Consider the following 23,345-nt stretch of genomic DNA (forward strand, 5'->3'; position numbering starts at 1 on the left):
ATTATTGTAACTTATTTCCTATCATTTTAAGTCTAGACCCATTAAGCCAAGCAAATTCCAACACTAATATTTGGAATTAACACCAATTAATCTTGTCTTTGTAGCTCTGATTAGCTGTTTTCACGCTGCCTGAATTTGGAATGGGAAATCACTTTATAATGAATTCAGTACTGTAAAAAGGGGAAAAAATAAACTATCTGACTTTATTCAGATTCATATTAAAAGATGTCTTGCAAAAGACTTCTGAAAGGAACTTGGACTAAATGAGATTTTTGCCCCCATTACATAATCTAACCTCTTTTTTCAGCATGTAATGATGGATAGTTCTTCTAGATTATTCTATAATTTTCTTGCTGCTTCACAGTTGAGATAATAATAACCTTCACATTCTCATCACTTCCCATTAATATATTTCTAAATATTCTGAGAGATACAGAAGTTCAAAGAGCTGTAAAGAAAAAGAGACAGAAAAACCACCAAAAATGCTTAATAGCTTAGAGGGTTTGCAGAGGGAGAGCATGGAAATGCCATTAATTTTCCAATATTCTAAGCAAAAGTGAATGATGCAACATGTCTTGCTCTATATTCCTTGGATCAGCATTCAGTATCTGATGACTTTGAACATCTCTGCTCATCTCAACTTTCAAGTCCAAGGCAAATTTCTCCTTTCTTATCAACTACACTCTCAAATCTATCCACTATCACTGCTTACTCGAGACCATCATCATTTTCAGGATGGTGAAAATGATGATGCTCTAGAGGAAGCAGTGGAATGGAATACTGGAAGTATTTTTGTCTTGGATATAGATTCCTGGATTAGAAATATTTACTTGCTACTTCTGTAAGTCACTTGCCTTTCTCTATGCAACAATATATTTTGTGATCTTTTAATGAAATGGCACGTGCTCATGTGAACATGACTATTTCTCTCTAAGCTGCACTTCTAAAAATAAAACTGATGCTTCAGCACTGTCAGTGGGAAGATTATGACTGGAAGCAGTTGGCTCGTGACCTGCTGCCCATACATCAATATTCTGACAGTTTCTGCTGGACTTACAAGATTCATCAGGCTAATGCCTAATTCAAGTAAATTATAAAGAAGGAAAAATCCAGTTCCAAAACTCAAGAGGAAAAATATAATATACAGGACTAAAAAGCCTAAACAACAAACCCAAAGCCTAAACAACAAACCAACCAAACAAACCAGCAAAGGAAGGTTAAGGTATTAAAATGCCCGCAGTAATGTATTGAAATGCCTTTCTCAACAGGAGTAGCAATGAGCACCTAACAGGAGAGATTAGACTGGGTCTCAGATTACTTGGAGCCCTGCCAAGGAAGCTAATGATCCCTACAGATCTGTATCAACACAGCTAATACCCCAATGCAACCAGCTTTTTGCAGCTAAAGGGGAAAGAAATATACTCTGACAGATGTGCATTCCACTGAATGGAAAATGCATTAAGAGAAGCTAAAGGTGCAATAGCTACAACTTTTAAGCCTCCCGACAATTATCTAACTAGAGATGTAGATACACATAGAACATTTATGTGAAACACATATTTTCTCATGATGTTAAAACCTGTTGCAATGTGTCAGTGACAATAACATGGTAGTTGATAGGCTAGATTTTGTCTTTTTGGGTGTTACAGGCTGAACATGTATATCATTGTGCCCCTACAGTGACAACCATTTCACTTACCACTCTTAGACAATGCTGGAAAGTTTACTGTATTACTAGAACGCTAAACAAATTTCACTTGGATTGCCTTCCTACTATTTAGGACATTTTGCATGATGCCCTAAATAGTAGGAAGGCAATCCAATTGAAATTTGTTAAATTATTAGCTCCCCATTTGATATTGAATTATAGCTTAGAACATCTCCTTGTACCTACAGAACTACAGAATAACAGAGAAAGAAATTTTATTTGCATTGTACAATCTGTGCTTTTCAGTAGAACAGGGTTTTCTAAATGATCAACAGGTGCATGAAAATAACCATCAGAACCAATAGGACAACCATGCAATGGTTTTCAAACACCCCCTTTTGTGAAGTTTGCAAAAATGAAGTAACATAATTCCTTTGCTAAGCTCCAATTCCTGTGCAGCTGAAAACAATAAAGTCTAAGACTAATTGACACTACTGGACTCAACAGCAGAGAACAGCATGTTCTGTGATCTCTCTGTGAGCCTAAGGGGAAGCTAACATCTTTCTGAGCTTCACCTTCTGCTTGTTTGCTGTGTACCATTAATTACTGATTTATCACAGGTTAGGGGCAGAACATTTAATTTTGGTGACAATACAAAAAGCAATCCAGAAAGGCTACAATGTTAATACAGCATCACTGTGTACCCTGTTGAAAGCAGCTGTAAGCCTTCTGTAAAAATCCTGAAAATTTTATTACTCCTATGCTCAGGAAGAGTGTTTAACAATGCTTCTGGATGACTGCCATATATATAGAGAATAATTTTCACATTTGAAGAGACCATAAATATTTTCCATCATTTAGCCAATGAAGAACATTTTGACCAACTAATGATTTCACACTGATTCAATACAAATTTTATGCAAGACAAAAATATTTTAAATTTATTACTGTGAACCATAAAGCTCTTCAGAGAAAAGTCTTTCTGTAGGAGAACTGGGACAGAATTGGTGCCCAGCAGACTCTGGCATGCTACCAGGGCAGCATGTCTAATGTGGGTAGCAACACCTCTGCAATTCCATTTCAACTACTGTAGTGAACACAAGGGAAAAAAAAACAAACCAAAACAAAATCACCCAAAATAAAAACAAGATCAACCTTTAAATGTTTACTGAACTACAGAACACCAGGGCTGCCTATGGCAAAAGTAGAAAGTAATGAAGATAGTATGCAAAACATTCACTATCAAGTATCACTTGGTACCTAACACACCTTAGAAAATGCAAGTATCACATTGACTACTGTATGAAAGCACTTAGCATTTTTTTGGTGAAGGGGAAACATTTTACCAAGACATATTTCCCCATTGTTTTTTGAATTGTTATTCTTTTCTGCTTTAATGCCATTCAATAGCATTTCAGAGAGAAGGACAGAAATAGTGATTAGGATAGTAGTTCTTATGACTTTTTTCAGGCTGACTGTTTGACTTTGTGTCCTGGCTTTGAAGTTTTGTTTTGATATCCAGCCTTGCTCCTCTTCCCCACTTCTTCCTTTTATCTTGCTTCTCTTTTATTCTTTTTGTGCCTCGGCTAGCTTTCCAGTTAAATGCATTCCTTAAAAAAGTCAAAGCATTTAAAAAAGAACATGGAATTTTAATATCACTGATGTTTTAAAAATGTATTATAAGAGCTTTCATTTGAAAGCAATTTGGGGTTTGGCGTCTACAGGGTGCAGATGCATTTACAAGTATTGGCATGCTTCACAAGTCTCTTCTTTAATACATTTCCTGAGTGCATCCTTTTTACTATGCTTGATTTTAACACTAAAATGGCTTCTTAAAAATATTGCCCTTGCAATTAGATGTCTCCTCCAGACTGGATTTCCCTGACACCATTTTAAATGCTCTGCACTTCTGCAACACAATGTTGCGGAGAAATACATTTACCTGCACTTTACTTAAGGTAGAATGATTAAAAAAAAAGTATAGCAGGATCTTGTGCCTCCTCCTTAATTCTTGCACAACAAATTAAGTTTTGATGCTATTCAAATATTCATGGGAGGCAAAGAAATCTGGAAGTGAAACCATGCTCTATTCCCTAATTCAAGCCCCACTGTATGGGCTATTTAGTCTATATTCAAATAAAAAACACACTGGAGTGTAGTTTCAGAACTACATACACACTGAAATTGCACCTTGCCTTCATGGAGCACATCCCATAGGCAGACAGAACATATGACAGGAAGGATTCTGTCATCTCTCCATCTGGCTGAACACAGGGATGAAGAGACAGGGGGCAATGGCAACAAGCTCCTGCCCAGCACAGCAGGCAGGTCTCCTGTGTGATTATCTCACTGTCTCAGGGGCCCTGGGATAACAGATGTGAGCCTCTGCAAGTGGAACCAAACAGCAGCAAGGATGGCGGTTCACTTGGCTGGAGGTTAATTCAGATTGCTCCCCGCATCAAAATTGCTTCCATAGAGAAAAAAGGATGGGTCATGGGAGACTCGCTTCTGGAGGGAACAGAACACCCAATATGCTGATTAGACTCATTTCTTGCGGTTGTCCTCTGCCTCCTCAGTGACAGAGTTAAAGATATGAAAATAAAACTTTTCACTCTGATACAGCTCTCACTTCATTACTGATTTTTCAGTTAGGCACCAATGAAATCCCAAGAAGATGTCTGTGGGCAATCAAGAGACTTCAAGGCCTTGGGATGACTGATTAAGGGATCAGGAGAAAAAGTAGTGCTCCCCTCTGCCCTTCCAGTTGCAGGGATTGAGGAAGGAAGAGACAGCAGATTAAGAACACACTCTGAGCATGCTGTCATTGAGAGAACTTTTGGGGTTTTAACCACAGGTTGGTTTATAGAATACCAAGCCTAGAAAGACAGGTTACACCTGTCTGTCAAAAGGGGAGAAAGTATCTTTGCAGAGGAGTTATCAGGTCTTTAAACTAGATTTGAAAAGCAAAAGGGATGCTATGCAGCATGCCAGTGTTTAAGGGACGGTGTTCCAGTAAGGTTCTTTGTTCTGACATCCCAGTGGAGTCAGGGGATGGAGATTCATGAGGCAGTGAAGACACAAAGGTTACTGATGTGTTAGAAATTAAAGAAGTGCCTGAGAATGATCACTAGGAATTACAGCTTCTTCCCACAAAAAGGGGGCAGGAACAGTAACTCAATTTAAGGGCATCTACAGCAATGCACACAGCATGGGTAACAAAAGAGGAGGAGGTGGGAGTACCTGCATTGCAGGACAGCTGTGACACAGCTACCATCCTAGGGTGGGATGACTCCCACAAGGGGAGGGCTGCAGAGGATGGCTGGAAATGCCTCTGAAGGCATACACAAGGAAGGACAGATGGTGGGATACACCTTTTATGTTAAGAGAGTGTTTTGATTGTCTAGAGCTTGACAGTGGTGACGAAAGGGTTGAGTGTTTATGGGTAGAAATCAACAAAATGCCAACAAAGCAGGTGTCAGGGTGGGAGTTTGTTATAGACCAGCCAAGCAAGATGAAGAAGCAGATGCAATATTCTAACGGCAGACAGGAGAAGTCTCACAATCACTGGCCCTTGCTCTTACACATGACTTTGACTTACCAGACAACTGCTGGAAATCGGACCCAGTTTAAGATGTTCCTGGAGTGTGTGGAAGATAACTTCCAGGCACAGCTGGTGAGGGACCCAGCTAGGGAAGGTGCCCCAGTGGACCCGTTTTTGTGAACAAAGGACTTTTGGGTGATGTGATGGCAGGACGTTTTATTGGGCACAGTGATCACAAAAAAGACAGTTTTCAGTTTTCAGAGAAGTAGGGAGAGGGGTCTGCAGATTGGCTACCTTGGACTTTCAGAGGGAGATTTTGGCCTTGGGAGGAAGTCCTGATAGACAAATGAGTCGAGGAAGACTGGACATTCTGCAAGAAGGCTGTCTTAACAGCAGGAGTAGTTTGTAACCATGTGCTAAAAGACAACTCAACATGGAACACAGCCACCCTGGCTCAGGGTAAAAAATGGCTATGAAGGAAGAAAATTAGAAAGGCCAAAGCTCAGCTAGAACTTAATCTGGCTACTGCTGTAAAAGACAACAAGAAATGTTTTTATAAACATATTAGCAACAAAAGGAAGGGTAACTATGATCTCCATCCTTCATTGGTTGGAGGGGGAAACAGTCACAAAGATTAAGAAAAAGGCTAAGGTACTTAATGCCTTCTTTGCCTCAGTCTGTAATATCCAGACCTGTTCTCTGGGTACCCAGAGCCAGAAGACAGAGACAGGGAGCAGAACAAGGCCCCCAAAATCCAAGGACAAAGGTAGTGATGTGCTGCATCACTTAGACCCACACAAGTCCGTGAGGTCAGATGGGATCCACCAAGGGTTCCGAGGGAGAGGATGGAAGTGCTCACTGAGCCACTTTCATTACCTATCAGCAGTCCCAGTGGCATCTCCCAGCTAAGTGGAAGCTAGAAAATGTGACACCCACCCACAAGAAAAGCCACAAGGAGCATGTGGGGAACTGAAGCCCATCAGTCTGACTTTGGTGTAAGAAAACTTACAGAGCAAATCCTCTTCAGTGCCATTATGTGGCATGTACAGGACAGTCAGGCAACAGGGCCCAGCCAGCATGAGTTTATGAAAGGCAGGTCCTACTTAACCAACCCAATCTCCTATGACAAGGTGACCCACTTAGTGGATGAGGGAAAGGCTATGATTGCTGTCTACCTGGACTTCAGAAAAGCCATTTTTCAACACTGTTTTTCATAGCAGTCTCCTGAAAAATCTAGCTGTTTACTGCCAGGATGGGTGTACAGTTCCTCCTGGCTGATGGCCAGGTCTAGAGTGGTGGTGAATGGAGTTACACATAGCTGGAAGCTGATCACACGTGGAATTCCCTAGGGTTGGTGCTGTTTAATGTCTTTATCTATAATCTGGATGAAGGGATCAAATGCATCCTCTCAGGAAATCTTCAGATGATACCAAGCTGGGAGGGAGCGTTGATCTGCTGGAGGTAAGACAGTTTTACAGAAGGATCTGAGCAAGCTGCAGCAATGGGTTGAGGCTAATTTTGTCATTCAATGAGACAAAGTGCCAGATCCTGCCCTTGGGTCACAACAACCCTATGCAGTGCTACAGGCTTGGGAAAGAATGGACAGTGGAAAACGACCTGAAGGTGTTGGTCATCAGCCAGCTGGATATGGGCCAGCATAGTCACCAAGAAGGCCAATGACATCCTGATCTGTATCAGTAATGGTGTGGCCAGCAGGACCAGGGCAGTGATTGTCCCTCTGCGCTGGTGAGGCTGCACCTCAAATCCTGTGTCCAGTTCTAGATCCTCAATACAAGAAGGACTCTGAGGTGCTTGGAGCACGTCCAGAGAAGGGCAATGGAGCTGGTGATGGGTCTGGAGCACAAGTCTGATGAGAAGTGGCTGAGAGAACTGGCTCAGAGTTCTTTTTGGTCCCTACAACTACCTTAAAAGAGGTTAAAGAGGTTGTAGCAAGGTGGGGGTCATTCTCTTCTTCCAGGGAACAAGTGACAGGATGAGAGGTAATGGCCTCAAGTTTCTAGAGGTGACGTTTAGGCTGGATACCAGGAAAAAATGTTTTCACTGAAAAAATTGTCAAGCATTCTAACAGACTGTCCAGGGAAGTGGCTGAGTCACCATCCCTAGAGGTACGTAAAACACATGTAAGTGTGACCCTTGGGAGCATGATTTAGGCGTGCACTTGACCATGTTATGTTAATGCTTGGACTTGATTACCTTAAAGGTCTTTTCAACTCAAGTGACTTTATGACTGACTAAAATTTTAAACTATGTTCAACATCCAGAGATCTAAAATGTAATTACTATGTCAATGGCTTTATTTATTTATTCTAAAAACTCCATTCCCCAGCATCCTGAACCACACAAAAGCTACTGCAAGATTTGGGGGATAGGAGTGAAATTTGACCAAGTCAGGTTTGATAAACTGGGTGTAAATTAAGTACCATCCATAAAACACGCTCAAGCTGAAAGAGCACTAAGTGCTACATATTGATTACCATTTGTCCTGTACTATAGGTATCAAATGAACCAATCTGATGGAATCATCTGATGGCCTCGTTATTTATTATGCACTTTCAACCTAAAGTATAATAGAATAGCTTAATGGCATAGCTTGAAATTACTTAGATCCAGACCCTGCGACTCACTCATATGTTAATGTACTTGTAAAGTTAATGCAAATAAATCCAGAATTTCCACCAGATTCATAGTCCCCTTAAAGGATGTTTTTGTTTAATGGGAACTAAAGAAGAAAATGGAGAGGTTGTGGGACCTCTGTGAGTCCATGGCCTCAACTGGCACCACCAAGGCAGAAGCTGTACTCTAAAATACAGATGGAGTGCACTTTAGGAATGACAACAAAATGTTCTTCTATTTCTCCTCAGATATCTGACATTTAATTATTCACAACTCATAAATATTAATAAAAAGGTAGAATCTGTGTTTTCTCTGAAAGGAGAACCACCTTTCCAGGCTACAAGTGCAGTACGTGTATGGTGTGTGCACATTATACCCCAGGGAAAGCCTATCTCTCCTATGATTTGCAAACCTCATGCACTGCATTTTTTCTTGATTCCTAAAAACTCAGGAGCAGGCACCCACATACCAGCATCCACAGAGGGACATACACATTTCCTTTGTACAGGAAACACAACTGTTGATGTATTTTTCCATCTACGGAACCAACCACGAGGGTCAGACTACCTGGTGTCTGAAGGTCCCTTCCAACCCAAACCATCGTGTGACAGACCATACTCAGACAAGCACCAGCACAGACATTTATCACCACACAGCAAGAGACACTGTGAATCCAATACAGTACTAGCTACCTGTTTTAGACAGTTTGCCGGTACTTCTGTTGCTTGATGAGCTATCTCCTCTTGTCAGGACGGTTATCCCACCAAAACTGGCTGTCTTTGTTATGGCTGGCTTCAAATTTCGGTTTGAGCTGTCCGAGTCTGTGCTGCTCCATGGCCTCTGGTGGTCTGCCCACTTCAATTCGTTCTCTGTACTGCTCTGTCGACTGCCAGATGTCTTCCCAATGCTGTCTCTGTTGCCCCTGCAGATATCATGAAACAAAGATTTATACACAAATAAAACCATGTCAAGGCAAAGTCTATCTTCAGGTACCCTGCAGCAACCCAAATAATGAAAAAAGGAGATACTCTGCCTTCACAAAAGCAGGTCTGAAATGGAATTTGACCCCTAGACTTATCTGCCTTCAGCATGTAAACACTGCTATAACCTTTTTACATGCATGGCACTTACCACCCTCCCCTTTTGGATGTCTCCAAAGAGCACTTTACCAGATGGGGCTGACACAGCAGTCTTATGCAGCACTGATGCAGCATTTCTGTGCCCGTTGAGTGTTCTCTTCCCTCAGCAAGCCCCTCACCACTTCTCACTTTGCTGTCCATCCACTGTGATGTTCTTGTCATCAACTTCACCTGCACTCTACCTTATTTCTATAGGAGCTTGCCCCCAGCCATTATCAGCTTTGTGAGCTCACCCAAAGCCTTTCCTAAACATGTGTCCTCCCAGTGTGACCCCAATCTCTTCACTCTTAGTGCTTCACTTAGAGACCCACAAGTCAGTTTACTTTGTTTCCACTCTGCACAAAATAATACTAAAATTTCCTGGGTAGAAATGCTGCCTGTCCTTGAACACTTGCAGAGCACCCAGTGTACTGTGAGTAATAACACAGTAAATCCTGTGATCAGAATTTGGCTTATTTATGGTAAACTACTTGCACTGTGCTGCTAAAATGACAGAACCAAAATGCCTACAATGGCTTAGTGCACCATGACTGTTATCCCAAGTGGTGCTCATAACACTGTATTTGGAAGGATTTTAAAAGACATTTTCCACTCCTCTGTCATATATTACAGTACAATAGCTTGCAGGCTCAAAACTCTTTCTACAGATCAAAAGGATGGGACTGTATCAATTTAATTTTTTTTGGTCCCCTTTTTCCTTGTGGACTTGGCTCCTGTTTTTTATTTGGAGAACCTGCTGAGCTGTGTCACTTGGGACATGAAGGAGGCAGCGTGTCAAAGATGGGATCAGGCTGTTGCATTCCTCGCCTGTAACAGAGCCTCTCTCAGATGTGATCAGCAGTATAAACCTGTTGACCTTTGCTAGACCCACAAAGGGGGAAAGCATCAAGAGAAACAGCACAGAAGCAACAACACAAAAAAGGGGAAAGGATTTTAAAAATAAATAATCCTTTAAGTTTTAATCAGAAAGAAAAAAACCCCGAAGTATATTATTTACAGACTCTTTTGTACTCTTGTGCTTAGAAATTAACAATTCCCTTCCATTTATATGCTAGAGAAAAGGAGGGAGAGAAACAGAATGCTATTGTATCCCCATTATCTGTGGCTTTGGGTTACAAAAAAATCTCTTTTAGCTCCCCAAACTCAGACATGAGTTATTAAGAGCGTGTGTGCAGACACCTCCTAAGTCCTGCATGCCCAATCCAAGACTCTCAGGTCACCAAGGCTAACCCAAAGCAAGAAGGAAGCTTTTTTGTGCCTGCTGCCTGTGGTCATGGGGCGCAGAAGCAGATGCTCCAGCACTGCTCCTTATCTGGTGCAATCTCTCCATCTCCTCTGTGGCTGCTGTGATGGCATGCAGACTCAGCAACCACACATCAAATTTTCTCCTCACACATCCATTTCTCCTCACAGTGAAAAATTATGTAATATAAATGATATAGGTTTGAAGTGACATATGCAAACCCCAATGCACACAGACATCTAGTGAATATCTGCCTTGCTGTCCATGTGCCTTAATAGATGAAGGGCACACTTCTGAAAGCACCCATTCCTTCTGCCTCCTCTGCTTAAGACTTGTGGCAGCTGACTGACTCTTAAAGGAGCCTGGTTGATGTGAATTGAATGTGTGAGAGCTCATGGTGGGTGAAGACAACCTTTCTAAAACTCTCAGAGAAACACTGTCATCACCAGTTTCAGACTTCCACTGATTCAGTGTGTCAATTGGTAGAACTGCTCTCCATGAAAATAGGGACTAAATTTTAATGATTTCCTGTTGGCCTGGGATGCTCTTTGGGATATGGAATGCATCTGAATGTATGGAAGGAATTGGAGTTGAGAAGACAAAGTTAACAGAAAAAAGTTTCAAAACAGATACTTCAGATAAGGGAGCTTCAATCATTTTTGCCTCAATGCACTTTTACTTCAGCTTTTAACAAACCAACAAAAGGAAAAAAGGTCAGTCTGGGCACCAGTCTATGAAACGTGCCTGTCATATATGCTCCAGTAAAAATGGAGCCTCTCCAGTCTCTCCCAAACAGTCACAGTCTGAACAGCCAGGCAGCCGAAAATCTCATGGGGTTCCTGAGGCAGTTACCCAAAGAAAAGGGTCCTCTTGTAACCTCTTCATTCAGAGAACATGGGAAGAGTGGGGTCGGACACTCTTCTCCATGCTCCTTTCCAACCAGCAAACTGACATACCCACACATGTCAAGGTGTGCCTTGGCAAGGACACAGACAGAATCACAAGTGGGATACACTGGGAAATAAACATTAAATAAAATTCATACAAACCTAAACAGCTGTCTCTTCTTATGCATATCATTGCATATGCTACTGTCTTCCAACAGCCTACTGAAAAATGAAAAGAAAGATTATGCTAAAAAACATGGTAATTCAAATTTATCTGATCTGTAAAGTTTTATTTGATTTCTAGATACCTTTTTCAATTTGTGCTAGATTCAGTTTAAAGAACCAAGGCTAAAAATGCCCCCTCCTCCCTCTCCCTTAGCTGTACACAGTCAACTGAACATAAAAAATATCATCCAGCGAGGCTGAGGGCCAATTTAGCATTTCCTGTTACTGAGAAAGGTAATTCTCAGAAGCTGAGGAATCATTCCATCCAAAGGAAAATTCATAAAAATATCACTTAATAAGAACATAAAAAAAATGCAAGCCAGCAAAATACTGCATATGTAATTTTAAGTACTTGCTAAGTCGCTTGGAAGTCTTTGCAGCTCAGAGAAAGGCTCAGATCCTCTGACAAAAAAGAAAGGCAAAGCACTTACACACCTAACTTTCAACACAGCCAATCAACAGGATTGCTCATGTGCACGGAGCTAAGTATAAGTTTAAGTGCTTCACCTAATCAAAGTCTGCAGGGAATGCAGCAAGAAAAGAAGGCAGCTGAAGTCTCCCTCAGGACAGCAACAGTGCAGGCTGTGCAATTCCCAGCCTGGCCTTTTAGTGGTCCCCACTTGGGTGTGCATCCTCACACTGGGCTGGTCAGTCAGCTCCCAGGTTCAAGGACAGCAAACCACGTGTAAATACCAGGGCTGACCACATTCTCTGGCACACAGGTGTGGGATAGGATGCATAAACCAGGGGAGGCTGGGCTATGGAGTCCATGGTTTATCCCGTAAAGGTACCCACCCTACCCTTGGCAGTGCAGCCTCTGAGTGCTTTCCAAGCTGACTTGGAAGTGTCAACAACTGTGTCATCTTTGTTGCCCCAATCTCCCGACAGGAAAAACAGGTTTCAGGGAGCGTCTGCTTTTGGCTTTACGGGTTCTTTTGTTGGAATTTTGATTTGTTTTGATAAAACGTATCTCCATTGTCACGACACAGAAGCAGCAGCTGAGGAAATACCCTTGGCCCTCAGAACATGAGGTGGTTAGATGACAGTGGCCATGATCTCCTGAAGGCCTTCCCTCAGTCCACTTACAGAAGTGTCCACTGGAAAAGCTGGTTTGTACCATTACTGTGGAGTCATTTTCTATGGGAACAGCTTCACCCATAAACGCATCTGACAGATGTCAGGATGGACAGAGAATAAAATACTGTGAGAGAGAGCCTCCCCTTATTCAAGGGCGGGTGATAAACAGTTTTTAAACCTGTGCTGGACAGACTTGGGTCAGCACTCTCAAACCCTCACCAATTAAATTCCCCCCTTTTGGTTAAAATCCTTATCTGCCATAAAGATGCTCAATTTTTTCAGATTTTCAACACAGTTAAGCTACTTTACGGCTGTTATGGAGCCAACATTTCATATTCAACATTTCAAACACAGTTTACTCTTCCCTTTTGGTTTGAGTACGTAACAAAAATAACATTCACAAGGACTATCATGCAGTAATGCAAAGTAACAGTGAGCTCAAATATCACCATCTCACTACTACACTGCACCAATAAAGCAGGAACTTGTGTGGAACTTGTGAGCCTTCACAAGCAACAAATGATGCCAATGCTGCTGCTCAGTCCCACGGGAGAGCAGGTTAAACAACAGACACCCAAGCCTGGTGTTTCATAAATGCTGTCATCCAGCCACTGCTAGAGTGCTTTTTAAAGATCAATAAGTTAAATACTGAGAGCACTCCAGAGACAGAATGGTCACTTGAAATGAAAGCTTAGGTGCCTCCCCCACACTCTCTCCCACAATCTGCTTTTTAAACTGAAATGCAAAAGCCCCAGGAAAGCAGCAGTAATACTTTATCTCCTCAGATACCATAGTGCAAGGCAAGCTCCATTACCCCTCTTAAAGCACAAAACCAATGCAGATAATACAGACTGCAAATCTGCTCAACAGTCTTCACATTAGGAAAAATAACTATAGAACTACAGATAGACAATAAGAGAAACAGCTAAGTTTAGCACACACACACACAAAATAAAGCTATTTTTTACCTGTTTTCCACAAAAAGGTTTTCCTGGGAGCAAACTGACTGAAAAATAAAAAAGGCATTGTATCAGACGTTCTAGATATGCTCTGCTGTTCCAATTTCTTCCTTGATTTTAGAATTACTTCCCCTGCTCAGGCTTAAGGGGATTTCAATTCATGCATCATTTGCATTTGCAGAAGACAAGAGGGGAAAAAAGGTCAAGAATCAGGTCAGGCCAGTAAAATAAATTCCATGCATTACAACACATTGCCAATAAGGTGTCTCAGTTTGGGAACAAACTGAAACTTCTCAGTTAAGAGATCTGAAGAAGGCACTATGTGCAAAATACTGGCAATTTGAAGGGAAAAAAAATGTTTTTTCTGCATAATATAAGGTTCCACTGGTCTGGCCTACCACCTCAAAATAAAACTGCAGGATGGCATAGAGTTCTAGGTAGGAAGGACAAACAGAAGGAAAGCATGCAGAATTTACAAAGTTCCTCAAAGGGAGAGAAGATACTGCAATACTTAGAAATAGTGTGTGACTTCACATTTTACGGCTGGAGAGGGAACACTGAGATATAAAATGATAATAACCTTCTTAATGATAATATTAACAACAATCATAGCAAGAAGGCTCTCTGCTGGAGCACTTAGATCCCAAAAAAGGTGAAGGGCTCAGAAGAAATAAATCCTATGGACAAGTGTATATCTCTTTCAGAATTACTTAATTTTTTATGCAGAGAAATGAAGCTGTGCTCAATTTCCCATGAATAATTCTCCCTCTTTGATTTTTTCATTTCCCTCCTATTTCATGTTCGCTACACAAAAAGCCTCATAGCTGTCACTGGATTATATCTTGATGAGGTGCAGAAGAAAGAATAGTCAGCATTTGCACTGAATTTAAACAAAAGGCAGGTAAAGGAAGTACAACACCAGAGATTATGGCCATTAGTTCTGTAGCAATAGGACTCAGCCCAAAGAATCATAAAATGCCATCATTAATTGTGTCAAATTCTAACAGTATGGAATGTTAGAGCACAGATTTTGGATGCCTGTGTTTTGTAAAGGGTGAGCTAATGACCCACTCAAAAGAGTCCTGGCCAACACCAGAAGCAACACCCTGCTTCATTCTTAATGCTCCAGCTGATGCCTGGACGAAATTTTTCCTTGACACCACAGCTAGTGCTGCCCCATCAATTTACAAAAGGAAGAAATTTATCCCTCAGATGGCACTACAATTTCTCATTAGAGTGTAATTCACCCACCCAGAATCCACACTAGGGAACATTTGACAGTTCTGTGGGCTTCCCAAGTGAGCTCCCACCCTGCACTCCTGCTAAATTTGCAAGGCACTGGGCTGCATCAGGGGCAATCTGTTTCTCCTTAGCATGAAGCCTCAGGAGATCAGAAACAAGTTCTCCATTGCCAGGAATCAGATTCCCACCAGCTACAGCAGACCTAGGCCTTCACCTCAGGCTAAGAGAAGGTACAAACTGCTTCACCTAAAACCAGTGGGATCCTTTGTACATCTACAACACCGTGTCTTCTCTCATTTTATGTATCTTACTCAGGCACCAGGTTTCATTAAAAAATTGCAGGATTCAGCACAGTCTAACTATGCTGAAGCAAAAAGCCCCAGAAAAGCATACTGAAATCACCCCACGGGCTTGTACAACCTCAGCTGTGGGGTCATCATCTCGAGCTTCATGATGGACATCTGTGCATTGACTTCTGTGCAGTCACATTCCAAAGCACAGGATTACAGCTATTCTTACAGAAAAACCTTGGCTCAGACCAGAGTACTGGACGGTGTACCCACCAAGTTACAAAAGCAAAGGGGCCTGTAATGCACTTGTCTGTATTTATTTTATTTTATTAAAGTTTTTTAAGAGACTGGGGCATAAAGCAGAATAAATATCTGGGATTTATATTTTATCAAGCAAGCAGAAAGGTCTGCTTCCTTCTCAGCATCTTGATGGGAACCACTATCAAGTGTATTACAGACTTTAAACAGAGTCCATAATAACTCAATTTGTCTTCTTGGTTGATGATGTTAGCACAGTGCCACACTGTGCCAACACATTTCCAATCCCTGGAAATTATTCTTCAATACAGGTGTGAGGCTGAGAGGCAGAGAAGACAGGCACTTTTGTATTATTTTATTCTTACTGTTAAAAATCAAGTGGCTAAGCAGCTCTGGATAGAAATTTAGCTACTACAAGGTCAGGACTCACCTTCCTGATGTATTGCACTTAAAGCACCAGGAAAGCTTAAATAGCCAGCACAGATGTTGTCAAAAAAAATCCTTAGAACACTTGACTCTTGTTTACCCTTTAAACAGACGGGCAACAAACCTATCACATAAAAAAATTATGTAAGATTATCTACAAGTTAGTGTCCTTGGAGATCCCTCCGTGCAAGATTTCCATTAGGATGCTCTGTATGACTGATTGTTATTTATGAACTGAGTATTTCACTTTTCCGATTTCCAAGAACCTTTTAAAGTCTCAACTGGAAAATGTGCATCAGTTCTGCCAGTGTACTAGATACACTGGGAGCTGCTTCTCTTGTTTTTAATTACATTAGCAAACAGAGATAACTACTAACATGCAGCAATATCCTGCAATGGGTACTATCAGGTAATAATTTTCATGTCAGTTAACAAGATGTGATAGATCTCAGGCTTCCAACTAATGCTTGTTATTTCATCCTCAGCCACAAAGAAAGTCTCTGTACACCAGTACAGGAGTTTGAGTACCTACAGGTTTACGGTGGCAAGAATGAGGTGTGCCTTTGATTTGTTTTTATTAGTTTTAAGCCCTCTTCTTCCTAATCTTTTCACACTAGAGGGGTAGAACAGGCTGAAGCCAGGTCTACAGGTATTTCTTTTGTTCCTCTCTTTTATCAGAGACTGATAAAGATCCTCTGAGTTTTCTTAAGTAGAGGAATTGTGACCAACTGTACCTAAAGGATCTGGTTCTTTAGAATACACTCCTTGGTGAAAAACAGCCACTACCGCTGACAACAGAAAATAAAGAGCATGGTGTATTTCCTTTAATAAGTTCCATGTGTATCATGGGCAATTCTAGCATTTGTGTAAGTAAGAAAACATCTACATTTTTTTAGTGAATTAGAATGATTCCCAGAGAATGCATTTATGAGCACTGAATGGTCCTAGCGTGACTCTGGCTCATGAGATTATAAATTGCACTAACCTTGAAGGATGAAATTTCCCCCATGTAATTTGATTGCTGGTCTTTACAGTCAATTTTCTGCATGCTTCAAAGCCAAACATCATGTATTATTTATGCAAGCATTTGGGATTCTCTACATACAGGGAAATAACATTTTTTTTATTCCTGTATGTTCTTCTTTGTCCTTCTTGGACAATAATTCTTCAACTTCCCAAATGCAACTAAAGCAGTTCAGACAAGGAACTTCTCTGCAAGACCCAGACAGTGCAGGTCCTCTGCTCCAGTGTGTGTGGCTGTAAAATTCACACTTTGTTTTAAAACAAAGTTTCCAATAAAATAAGTTTTGCAATTAAAAAAAAAAACCTTGAAATAGTTTTGAGCATAACAGAGCTCAAACTGTGCTTTTTAAACTTTTTTTAGCAGCCTGAAAAATTGGAGGTGCACTTTGCAGTTCTTGTTTCAGAGAGCTGGAATGATCGTGGTTTTAGCTATTTATTTCTTCACCAATCCTTTTATTAAAATATCAAACTAACATGCTTCTCAATCTTGCTGAGACAGAAGTCATTAAAGCTTCCAGCTCTCCTTGTCGAAATTTGTGATAGCCAACACAGCAGATGGAAAACTTGCCAGAAAGTATAATTTAAACTGACTAATACTAGAGTAATCATCATAAGGACTATCATAGCAATGGCATTACTCATGAACATACTTATTTTGTTAAAACCTTCCCATTTGGAAGTGAAGAGATCTGGTGCACTAGAGTTCTGCAAGATCAAAGGAAGAACAGAAAGGCTTTATATGGTTATGTGGGGTTCAGGTTAAGACATTTTTCACAGCACTCAAAACATGCATGGAATTTTTTGGCCCTGCAACCAGACTGCCCTTTCCTTATGAATTTCATTTAAAGTTCTGACTCTTGGGCTGTTATCTAAAGGGTTTGGGCATCTCAAACATCTTCGGGGGGGGTGGGTGCTGCTGGATGCAACAAGTTATAGCAGTACTCTTGACCTTCATGGCTGCGCTTTGAAGACTTCCCATGCAAGATCTCTTCATGCATACTCTAACTAGAAGAGATGTATCTGTGATCCATTTGTTAAGATTCACAAGCAAGGCATTCATAAAGGCTTGACTACAAGAGTGTAAACAGTACAGAGGTAATAAAAATACCACATCAGTAATCCATCTTTGACTCTCTGTATCTGTAATTTGCAGAGTAACAAGGCTTAGGTACCTACCTCACACAAACCTGGGGAGAATTGGATTAATTAATGACTGCAGAGGGCCTTAAAACTTCACAGTCTTACATGCAGTAAGTGACTATCTATAACAGGAAGCCATTTCTCTCTTTCCTAAAATTGAAAAAATACATTGTCCACCACCACAACCACTGACATCATCCTAAAAACACCTTGTATCTGGCAAGGAATGCTCCACCCAAAAAAGCTCAGATAAAACACAGATTGCCTTTGACATTAAACATACAGCTTGCTGAAATTCACTGCACTATGATGCTCACTAACACCTGCAATAGCTGTGAGAGAGAGAGCAAAGGAGTGGATATGAGAGAGAGAGGGAGAGATATCTAACATTGCTGATCTTTAAAAATGCTCCCTCCAAATTCCATTTAAAATGTGTGCCAAAAAGCACACTTTTACTTAGGTCCTGCCACTTGAAAATGCCAACCCAATGAACCACAACAGCCTCCTGCTGTGGGCAATTCAAATGCTCTCCACTTGCCTGTTTTTAGAACTCAAATATCTAAAAGTAAAAGCAGCAATACACTATGGAGCCACTTTCAGCACACTTTTCCAGCCATCTCTTTCCCAAACAGGCACTTCTAGCTGCAGCTTGTGATAGAAACTGGACTATTTTGTAAATAACCTCCTATTTGGTAATTTTTAGCATTTTGCCTCATCTGAATTCTGCATCAAAACCCAAAGATTTTTTTTGTTTTCCACAAGCTCTTTTGTAATGTGTCAAAACCTCCTATATTTCATATAAGAAAGTTGTTGCAAAGTGGCTTTTGCAGCTCTTGAACAACTTGGCAATTCCACCATGTGTAGCCTGGAACGGTATTTATATCCAGGCCAACATACTGAAAGCAGAACAGAAACTGAAGGGCCTCTGCTTTTACTGGAATCATCTCAGCCAGGGAAAAATGAAGCTAAAAATATTTACATGTAGCTAGCTATTTACTAAGAAGCGAGACAACACATACCTTAAAACTATACAGTGTATTCTGCCAAAATAACCCAGCTTGGACATGTGCAATTCCTAGCAGTACTATTAGCCCTGCAACATATGAACAGCTTTAATTTAAAAGGACACTGCCCAATATGATTTTCAAAAATAGATTTAATTAGATTTATTCCCATATTTCTCATAAATGGCAGAACTCCCACTGAGATATGAAATAAAGCATTAAAATGCTTTTTTCTTTTTTTTTTTTTCTTTTATTACCTCATCATTACAGTATTATAGCAAATTGTGATTTTTTTTTCAGGAGCATCAGGTATTGCTCACAGATGTTTCAGATTTAAGTATTTTCCTTAGCAATATACCTTGTCTTGAAAGTTCTGATTTTTCGGTAAGGGCAAGAATTTTAATGTCTTCTTCATTTTATTCCTTTCAGAATATAATCATCAACAGCATGACTGACTCTTTCTGATGGTAGAAGCACAGTTCTTTAATCAGTCATTTAAAAAGAATGAGGCAACTCCATGATTACCTCTGCCCTTTTGTTGCTCTCAGCGTCTTGATGTTACAGCATTGGCCCAAAAAACCAAAACCCATAGGGAGTCTCTGCAGAAGGACACTTATAAAGATTTGATCCACTTTGAAAGAAATATAAAATAACACAGCCATTTGAAATTATTGAGAGCGTCCACTTAAATCACTGCTCTTTGGCTAGCAGAAGGAAAAAGGAAATAAACCTAGGCCATGTGAACATGAACATTCAAAGAAACAGGACAGGCACTCCCCAGACAACATGCTGGGCCTGATCTCTCCTCTACCCTTCTCCCTGCAACTCTCATCACCTCACCCTGCAGCAGCCAAGCTCCACACCTCTAGAGCTCCTCTGAGACCCTCTGAGCCAATCTGCTTTCCCTGTCACCTCCAGCCCCACAGGGCAAGCCCAGCTGCAGTGTTGTTGTAGGAGGGGGGCAAAACTGTCTGACTACCGGCGAAGGTATGGCACTAAAGAGGCAATTAAAATAACTACTCACATCTTGTGCAAATATTCTCTCCCTCACTCTCTGATACTCCTCTTCTCTCTCTTCAATTGATTTACTTCGTCTGTCATCTCTAAATGGAAGAATTCTGTTTTGCTGAGCAGAAAGAAAACCAGGAGGGTTATATAAGTTGAGCTGTTAAAAACTGCCATTAAGTAACTGTCAGCTGAGAATAATGAATGTTCACTTAAACAAATGAAGCACGAAAATGATAGCTGTCGTTCCTGCACAAAGAACCCTGTGAGACTGGCTCTCAAAGATTTCCAGTTAGATGCTGCACATGGGTTCATCGAGCAGGTGGCCAAAACAAGGCTTTCTGCACAGCTTTTGTGGACCCACCATCCTAAAACTGGGTGTCCTCACCCCAGGTCTAAGTGCCATTGTTCTCAACTGCTAACATTTCTTGGTTCTCCTACCAGCTGTGAGGAGCAGGAGGGCAGGCAGTGGTGGGCTACCTAAGAAATCAAGGAAGAAAGAGGGTAACTAGGCTGCTGGAGCTGAACTGTAAACCCTAGAAGAAACCCACAAAGTCTGTGTGTGCAAGGAGAAGTCCCAGATACTCAGCACAACAGTTTTAATGATTTTCACACTGTATGGAACCCTCTACTGAATTCTGGCTGGAAAAGGAAGGGTCATTTTTGCCTCTCGGTAAACCACAGTGTGGGAAATGGCTGTGCCATGGGAAGGAGGAGAGGAGATGAGCCCCATCAGGAAATGCTTCACTGACAAATGGGCTTCAAGGACTGGTCCTTCTCCCCCTGCATCCCAGCACCAGGTGGGATAAGGTCATGCTGCTTTCCTTTGGGTGATCCCCACAGTCACCACACCCTGAAATTGCTTGGGGTTTGTTTTCAAAGCCAGCTTGTATGCAGCACAACTGGCAAGGCTGCCATGTACAACTAAACATCAAGGAAAAAAGGGTGAAAAAAGGAAGGAAAAAAAATGGTCCTTTACTGAAAACATGAAGGGAAGTGGCAATAAGAGAATCACTGGTTGGTTCCTCCGCAAACGTAGCCCTAGCAAAGAAACATATGCTGTCCTCTTACCTGTGAGAATTTTCTCATAAAATCAAATCACAACAGAACCATTTCAGATAGATTTTTTTTTTGTTAATCTATTCCACATATACAGCTTGCACTGGATTGAAACAGCACAACACCCGCTTTTAAAGGCAGCACAAACACACACATTTCCCTGGCACTCCCCTAGTCATCAAGCTCACCTAAGTTAAGGTAGTGTTATGGCACAGGCAACACATGGGGGAACGTCTGCCACAGTACATGCACAAGCAAGTAAATTACAAAGACAGTAAAAGGTGGTGAGGGCACAGGAGGAGGAAGGGAAGTAAAAGACAGACCTAATTTATTTTTGGTCAAAATGTAATTTAGGATGGTTTAAAAAAAAAAAAAATCAACCTGGCCTCACCATCACATCTTTGGGACTTTTTTTTTTTTACACTTTTTTTTTCCCTCTCTCCTTTTTGGGCTACATCAGTTCATCACTGGTCCACACCGAAATCCAACTCTGAACAGGTACAACGGAAGAAGGAAGCTACAGGGAGCGTAACAACTGCCATAGTTAGGCCAGACATTGAGGAATGCGACTGACACAGCCTCCCACGCAGCCCAGAGCCACTGGCATTCCCCCCCCACTGTGGGCATGCAGCAAGTCCTGCGCCAAGCAAACCACCCATGCAGACCCACACAGTGCCACAGCTGAAGCGGCCACGCTGGGGCTCGGAGCCACCCACGGTGGTTCGTGGGCCGGAGGAGGCGGGGAGGGGCAGCAGGGCAGGGGAGGAGGAGAGCAACAACAAAAGAACAACAATAACATCAGTCAGCCCACCTTCAAAAACAGAACAAATTTCAGCAACTCTCGAACCGAGAACCAACCTGATTGTCTTCTTTATCAATACTAGAGTTATCTCGCTTCAAGATAAATCGCTTCTGGGATTCTTCACCTTTTTCATCTTTTAAATGTTCAGAAAACCTTTGCTCTGGTCTGCCAGCAAAGTAAAACATAGCAATAAAAAAATCTTTCTTTTGGTTTTGCTTTGATCTTTATTTCTCAGTGCTCTTTGTTTTCACAGAGGCATTCAGTGCAAAAGCAGTTAACATTTGTGAGATGCTGCCTATAGCTGTCTGAGGCTGCTGTATCGCTGCTAACTGTTATTGCTATAAATAGCTTTTGTTGTTGTTGTTGTGTAGCAAGGAATGGGAATCCAAAGTCTCAGTCACTGAAATATTTAGACTCTCCTCACTGTGACTGAAGGACAGGGAAAACAAATTACCATACTGTATGTTAATTTGCTTCCTTCAGTAGCTGGGATCTCTGGCAACACTGCCGCTTAGTAAGGTCTATCCATCTTGAAAAGCAAGGAAAAAACTGGTAGGAATCTTAAAAATCACAAAATCAAAACCAGACACTCAAGAGTTTCCGCATTCCTGGTAAGCAAAACCAGTAAAGGGAGTGACTGATGATATTTTGCTTAAACAAAATTTTATCTCATCACCACTAAGTGGGAAGAATACTCCAGAACAATCATAGAGCATCAATTAGTTCACTGATTTAAACTCATTTACTTATTTAGTTATTTATTTACAAAGTCAAACATCAGAGTTTTGGCTCAATGTTTTCAGGTTTATAAGATATTATGATGCCATTCCATGTTCTCACCTTGTGCAAAAAGCAGTATCTGATATCACCCCGTCTTGTGCAAAAAGAGAACTTTAAGAAGCAACTTATGTGGCCAAGTTGGTCACAGGCAATGCTTCGTAGCTCCTCCAGCCTGCACCATTCCCAGAGTGGTGTTTAAGCCTGTTTTAAGCCTGCAGTGTTTAAACCTGCAGAGTCTTAAGCCCAACCCCATCAAGAGGGTCACCAATGGTCTCAAGAACTGAGCTCACATTTCTATGTTGCCATCACCTGAGTGGCTATAACTGCACAAACTGTGTTTTAAAAGCAGCAATACACCATGAGATTTGTCAGGGAACACAAGCCTTGTGCTCAGTGCTGAAAGAGCTGCCAACTGCAGTGGTGCCAGGGGATGCTCATGTCTAGATACCCACACAAACAAGACATGAAGCTTCTGCTGACATCAATACAAGCAATGGTGAAGAAATCAAAAGGCAGAATTTAAAGAAGTAAGTGCTTTTGCAAATAAGAGTCCTCGACAACCTTTAAAAAAACCTCTCATCTTCATCTTATTTCAAAACAGAAAATTAAACCAGAAGCATAAATCAGCAACCATTTTGTTGTTACAGTGTTATGGATTTCAAATCAAAATACAGCACACATTCACGCCATAATTGCAGTCCATAACAATTCATTGTCAGATATACAGGAAACAGTTGTAATAAAATGTAAGAAATTCAATAGTAAGGCACACCAGCTATCCTGCCTCTCTTTCTTTATGAATTTTGAGCACTTTCACATCTGCCCACAATTTGCCATTTTTGTGACAAAGCAACAAAACACGCAAAGCAACAAATCCCAATTTCCACAGATTTTGACAAATAAAGAAACCTCTGACCACCATCCATAGCTATAGGGCCCAAGTCACTAGATCCTCTGGTTGCC

At 41.2% G+C, this 23,345-nt stretch overlaps 1 protein-coding gene across 18 annotated transcripts in view; it reads right to left on the minus strand.

The window, feature by feature from the left end:
• The window catches only part of ARPP21 (cAMP regulated phosphoprotein 21), a 145,775-nt gene that overhangs the window by 55,506 nt on the left and 66,924 nt on the right, over window positions 1-23,345 (minus strand). For 11 of the 18 annotated variants that reach the window (XM_058819961.1, XM_058820025.1, XM_058819994.1 and 8 more), the window contains 5 exons: window positions 21,659-21,767; window positions 19,761-19,862; window positions 13,363-13,400; window positions 11,255-11,314; window positions 8,516-8,745 (listed from right to left, as the gene is read on the minus strand). In XM_058819961.1, coding sequence (XP_058675944.1) covers window positions 8,516-8,745; window positions 11,255-11,314; window positions 13,363-13,400; window positions 19,761-19,862; window positions 21,659-21,767 — 539 coding nt within the window. The remainder of the gene's footprint in view (window positions 1-8,515; window positions 8,746-11,254; window positions 11,315-13,362; window positions 13,401-19,760; window positions 19,863-21,658; window positions 21,768-23,345) is intronic. The other 7 variants (XM_058820030.1, XM_058820006.1, XM_058820062.1 and 4 more) reach the window with 4 other exon arrangements.

The sequence above is a fragment of the Ammospiza caudacuta genome, chromosome 1 (genome assembly GCF_027887145.1).
Source record: "Ammospiza caudacuta isolate bAmmCau1 chromosome 1, bAmmCau1.pri, whole genome shotgun sequence".
Classification (NCBI taxonomy): Eukaryota; Metazoa; Chordata; class Aves; order Passeriformes; family Passerellidae; genus Ammospiza; species Ammospiza caudacuta.